General features: G+C 42.0%; 1 protein-coding gene across 12 annotated transcripts in view; it reads left to right on the top strand.

The window, feature by feature from the left end:
• Nucleotides 1-3,483: 3,483 nt before the first annotated feature.
• Nucleotides 3,484-6,000, top strand: part of SENP6 (SUMO specific peptidase 6) — a 73,000-nt gene continuing 70,483 nt past the window's right edge. For 4 of the 12 annotated variants that reach the window (XM_088162145.1, XM_088162143.1, XM_088162142.1 and 1 more), the window contains exon 1: nucleotides 4,312-4,411. In XM_088162145.1, coding sequence (XP_088018271.1) covers nucleotides 4,327-4,411 — 85 coding nt within the window. In that variant the 5' untranslated portion in view covers nucleotides 4,312-4,326. Of the gene's footprint in view, nucleotides 3,548-4,014; nucleotides 4,210-4,311; nucleotides 4,412-6,000 lie in introns of those variants that run through there. The other 8 variants (XM_088162144.1, XM_088162141.1, XM_014870207.2 and 5 more) reach the window with 6 other exon arrangements.

Below are 6,000 nucleotides of genomic sequence, written 5' to 3'. Positions count from 1 at the left end.
TTAACACTTAGAAAACTATCAACCTTTTAGTCTTTTTGTAGTTAAAGGTCAATCTTTGCCTCAAAGATTTAATGTACATTTACCCTATGTACATCACTAGGAAATAATTAAAATACATAAGATTATCCCCTATTTTTCCAATAGAATATTTTATATTTTATTTATAACTGGGTATTTCTTCTATGGCATCATTTCATGCATGTATTTGAAATAATTATCTTTCAAAATGTTTTATTTTTCATCATTCATATTCATAATTTCATCATTTTCATCATATTTTTCTATTTGAGAGACATAAATGATGGACTGTGCAACAAATTCTTTAATTTTTTTTCTCTATAAAAATGACCTCCCAAATGTAGCCCAGTCCTGCAAAAAGAAATTTTTATTTCCAAAAGTAATATCTAATGCTATGTTGCAGATGACAATGTTGACATATCTCTCAATCACTCTTTTATACCTATAAAACTCACTTTGATGTTTAATTAGTCGTTATGTTTTTTAGCCCAACACAGTTGCTTTGTCACACTGTCCAGTAGGAGAACTTGCAGATCTAATGCAAAACTGCTTCTCTTTAAATAGTTCTAATGCAGTAATAACCAAATGCAAAAGATGCTTAAATGAATAATGACTATTTTAAATTTCTAAATATTTATAACAGTAGCAGAAAACCTAAAAGGTATTTGTTGATTATGGTTACTTTCCAACAGCACAATGTTGACTTTTGAGGTAAGTTGATCAGATTCAAAAAAACAGGTTTCCTTCAAGGAAGGCCCAATGATCTTAAGCAGTTCTTAGTTATTCACTACCTACTTGACAATCTATCTTTGATACCACCGTTAAACAAAAAACCTTTTTAATATCCTAATGTATCACTGTAAGTCCTAGCACATAGACAAATAGCAGTCTTCCCTTTGGGAACATTCCTCAAGAGCTACCTACAGTATGCCAGCTACCTTGGAATAATATGAGAAAACCCCTAAAATTAAAGCAATAGCTTTAATAACAAGAACAAGATATTGCAGTGCAAGAAAGAAATCTGATTTTGCTTGGAAAATGCAAAGGAAAAAAACTAGGCAGCAGGTCATGAGGACAGCAACAAAACAGTTAGTTACTTTTTTAAAACTGAGAACACAGACTGCATTTCATTAATATGTTCAAGCAACAGTTCTAAGAACAACAATGGAAAACAGTGAAAATTATCTTCACCCCAGTACACTTACTTCCTGAAAGATGGGAACGGTTAAATAAAAGTTATGTATAGTCTACAGAGCAGGTTCATGGGTTGTAAATAACAAAAAAATATTCAAGGTGCCTATAAATTCCCTTAAATGTCTATATGCAATATATATACCAGTACAGAAAACTAAGTAATGTACAATACCACAACAGAAGCTGCAAAACTACAATCCAAATTCCATTTTATTCCTTAAGTAAGTACTAGTGTTTCTAGGGAATAGCTACCCCCATTTTCTTGGCTAACCTTACAAAAACATAGAGGAAACAAGAAGTAACTGGAAAGAATCAGAAATACAAAGGAAAAAAATATATTTTAGTTTCTGCAAAGTAATTTTCAGTACTGAATCACCTAAGCCACATTCACTAATAATAACTTTTCATTGTGGGAAGAAAAGGAAAAGATAGATTTCTAAGGTGAGACAAAAATTCTCCATCACTGCCTAATGCAGTAATCAGCTTTCCACCCTACACAGAGCTGTGCCAAGAGAGTGTTTGTAAATTCTGGATCTTACACTGCCCTGTGATTGTCAACCACCCATTGCAGGACTGGTCAACTTCTAGGAGATGTTAAAGCCCAGGATGCAATGACCTGATTCATGTCATCCCTGAGCTCCTGTTCTGTGAACACAACTGAATTTTTCCTTTGGAGAGAAAGAAAACTCACTAAATTCTGTAAGATTTCCCTCTGCAGGAAGGAGAATACTAATTTTCTCTTTCTCATTGTTCATTCTGTTACTTCCTATACATGAAAAAAATCCTCTAGTTCCAAGAAAAATTAAGAGGATCTGAAAAGATTTTGTAAGACTTGAGTGCTCTCAGTATTGCATTCCCTCACAAATACTTCTCAAGTGAAAAAACAAACTTAAGGCTGAGAATAGACTACTAATAAAAGTTTAATTAATAAGAGGTTTGACTACATTCTCCCTCTTACATCCGTAAAGAGCTTCAAAATAAAGGAAAAAAGAACAGTGCGATGAGATGCAACTTTGGGCAGCTCTTTTCTATTAAAAAATACATGTTAAATTATCAATCAAAAAGTCCAAAACCAACCATTTATTGACTGATTGACTGATACCTTATTCCCTTATCCTTTCTACTTTAAAAGGGTATTCTAATCTATACCATACCTCAGTTCACTAAAACTCTGAAACTATATTTGATACCTTGATCAGTTAAGTCCACTACTGTGCATCCAACATTTATTCAAGTAAGTCATAATCATAACTCATAATCCTTAGTTTTCAAAAAATTGTGTAGACCTGGATCAGTCTAGTCTCAACTGTCAATAAGAATTTGTTTTTGTGAATTAATGCTGTAACCTCAGCAGTAAACCCTCTAACTGGACAATGCCCCTCTGAAATACAGTAGGGTATTTTTGAAAATTCGATTCTAAATTTAACTATTAGGTTTCTATTGAACATATGATTTTCTGGTTTCCCTATAATTAGCTGGGACCAATTTCTCCTAATTGTTTCCTGTTAATCTCATTACTAATGAAAGGATATTTTGTGATCTCTCTTTTAGGAAGCCTTTTTTTTCTAAGAATATTTTGAAGACTCAGATTTGTAGATTTGCCAGTAGTGTTACAGCTCTTGGGATTCTTTCTAAGTACTTGCTAGTCCTGGTGGTGGGATGTAGCACTTGGGGAGTAGTCTGACATCTCCTGTGGTCTTCCAGACCACTTTTTGCCTCTCAGTAACATAAAACATGAGCCTCTCAAAAATATTTTAAACATGCTAGGCGCATTCAGGAACAAAAGTAACAAATTTAGAAGACTTAAACGAAAACAACAATTTTCCTCTTCGTAGCCTTTAATCCTCATATGCACTAGGGGCTTTAATTTAGGACTTCAGTCTACAGACTCTTATTTTTGGAAGCTCACTTTTCAGAGATTAGAAACTAGGTACCTCAGACATTAGAATTCCCTAAATCTGCAGTAAAGTGGAGGCAAGGGGGAGTCAGTAGAATCTCGGATTAAAGAACCTGTCAAAGAAAGGAGTATCTGGTTTTCCCTAGCTATGGATTGTCATAAACTATCTTCTGGTTTTTGAAGAATTTTAAGTTTTAAAGAATGGACGTATTTCAGCTTCACGGGAAAGCTTTTTAAAACGTGAAATCATACATGCCAGAAGTCAAATGTACCTGAGGCCATGACTTGCAATTTCACTTTAGTTGGCGTGGCAACGCTGTACATTTTGCAAAACTCAACCTTTGGATTTGAATACGATCATGATCATGCCACAGAAGGTTTTAAGATTAATGGGAATCTTTGAATCTTGCGAAGACCTTTTCCCCGGGCTTGAGCGAGGTGAGAGGCCCAGCGCTCCGCCATGGACTCCAGCACTCCTCTAACTTCATTCATTTTACCCGAGCCACCTCCTCGTCTCCCGACAGCCGCTGCCTCCAGGCTGATGGAGGAGGGAGCGGGAGAGCCCGAGGCACTGCGGGGCGCAGCGCTGCTGCGGCCATTTTATCGTCCCGGGGCCGGGAGCGCCGGCGGCCCCCGCGGCGGGCGAGCCGCAGGTCGGGCAGGCCAGCGCCGTTCCCGGAGCAGAGGGGCGGCGGCGCGGCGCGCTCCTGCCCTCGCCCTTCCGCGCTCCCGGGGCCGCGTGCGGCGCAGTCCCGGCCCGGCCCGCCTGCCCCGACCGGCGCCAACGGGCCCGGCTGCAGCCGCTCGGGGGTGCCGGCGGCGGGCGCGCTGAGGGAGGAGCGGGCGATCTGTCGCCGCTTCCTCCTGCGTGGGGGCCGGAAGGCAGCGCGGCCCGGCAGCGGGAGAGGGCCGGGCCTCGGCGGTAGTGCTGCCGTTGCGGGTCAGCCACCCAGCCTTCCGCAGTGGGGGCGGGCAGGCCGGGGGAAGGGCCGGGCCCCGCCGCCGCGCTGGGCGATGGAGTGAGGGAGCGCTGCGCGGCAGCGGGAAGATGGCCGGTGGCGGCGGCGGCGGCGGTTGCAGAGACAGCTTGTTTCTGGAAGGTGCGTGCAGGGCTGCGAGGAGAGAAATGTGGCCCGCCAGCTGCGTTTCCCTTCTGGCGAGCAGTAAAGGGGCACGGCACAAACTGGGGAATGGGGGAGGCGGGCGTGTGAGTTCATATGGGGTGGGGGTTATGGGTCCCCTTTGGGTGCGACGACAATGAGAGGTGGCTTCGTGTGGGGGAAGGGTGGCTGCCGTGGTTAGGTCTGGTGAAAAGAGACCTGCTTTTGAGGGAGGGCGCAGGGAAGGCGATTTGGTTCATTTTTCTTTTTTCCTTCTTTCTTTCTTTTACTGTTCCGAGGCGTTGGGAGTGCGATGTTGCTTTCCTTTGTCGGGGCAGCGCCGAGAGCAGCCCGGGCTCGGTGCGGCGGCAGGACTGAGTCGTGGCGCGGCGGGCGGTGGGGCTGGGGGCGCCGGGCAGGGTTAGCGCTGGGTGAGAGGGGAGGCCGGCGCTGCGCTGCGCTGCCCTCAGTCCGCTCCCAGGCCCCGGCCTAGCCCGTATTCTTTGGCCCCACCATAAAAATGAGTCTTCGCCCGCTCTTAAAAGGCTCTTGTAAAGGTTTGGGACTGAGTTGGGAGAGGGGTAATGCTTATAATTATGATACGAAGGGTATGATGAATCTTAGTACCTGCATTTGAAAGAAACCTTTTGCGTTTGTAAGCCCCTGATTTTTTTTTTTTTTTAATTGTTCTATTTTGGTGTCTTGAGTGTTTTGTGTTTTGGGTTTTTTTTTTGTCGCTATGAAGCTTTCAATTATAATGCAAAAATCCTCCTGAAATCGGAATATTTTTAACTGTTAGGTCTTTGCAGTTTCATTGATACATCGAAAAATTTACTACTGTAGTCTTGCAAAATTGCTGTAAGCACATGTCCTGATGGCATAGACCAGTAGTCTGGTAAATTCTGCCAAATTACCATGATGATGACAAAGAAAAATTAATGAAATTAAATACTCCTCATACGCAGAGTTTTTCAAGTCAGGAATAAGTTTAGCGTTGGAGATTTGCAGTGCTTGTATTGCACAGAAAATAACCTCTTGCAGATTTTCTCTTGCTGCAGGATGTAGGATATTGGCTTTTTATTACAAGATATTCTGGAATAGATGTACTGTGCGAACAAAATACTGCTTGTTGTTTTGAATAATTAATCTGGAATTGTAATGTTCAGAAACTCTGGTTAATAACAGTTGCCATGTTACCTCCCTTACACTTTTAAAGGATTTGGTGATGAAATGCAATTACTCCATTTTTTCTCTGAAGCCTCTGCAGACTATAGTGGGGTTTGTGCAGAGCAGACAGCTAAAAGTGTCAAGGTGATGACTAGTCACTGTCTTCTATGTGCACTTTGAGTACTTGCTGGCTGGACAGGTGGCTTAGAGAAGATTGATTTCATATGCAATCCAATATCCACACTTTTTTTGCTTACAAATTCTCTTTCCAACAGCAGGAGCAACACAAAACTGGATAGCATCTCCATTTGAAGCTTCAGTGTTCCACGATGGGTGAACTGAGTTGTCAGCTGGTTTTGTGTTTCCCCATTGTTTGGGGACACATTCATTTTAGGACTGATGATGTGATAGAAACCCTAAGAGTGCAGCCACATGTGAAGAAAATCTAGTGTAGATGGTGGTGACAAAAAATTTATGGGGGTGGCCCAAGTCCAAGTGGGACAGTCTTGGGCAGATTTAGTAAGATCTGGTGAAATCTGTACTGATTTGAAGCAAAGGGAGAAGGTTTTCAGATGTTATTTGATAGGTACTTATTAGAGATATTTATAGAGAAAGTACAGGCAT

Source organism: Sturnus vulgaris, chromosome 3 (assembly GCF_052056855.1).
Source record: "Sturnus vulgaris isolate bStuVul1 chromosome 3, bStuVul1.hap1, whole genome shotgun sequence".
In the NCBI taxonomy this organism is placed as follows: Eukaryota; Metazoa; Chordata; class Aves; order Passeriformes; family Sturnidae; genus Sturnus; species Sturnus vulgaris.
This window is presented reverse-complemented; position numbering and strand designations above follow the sequence as displayed.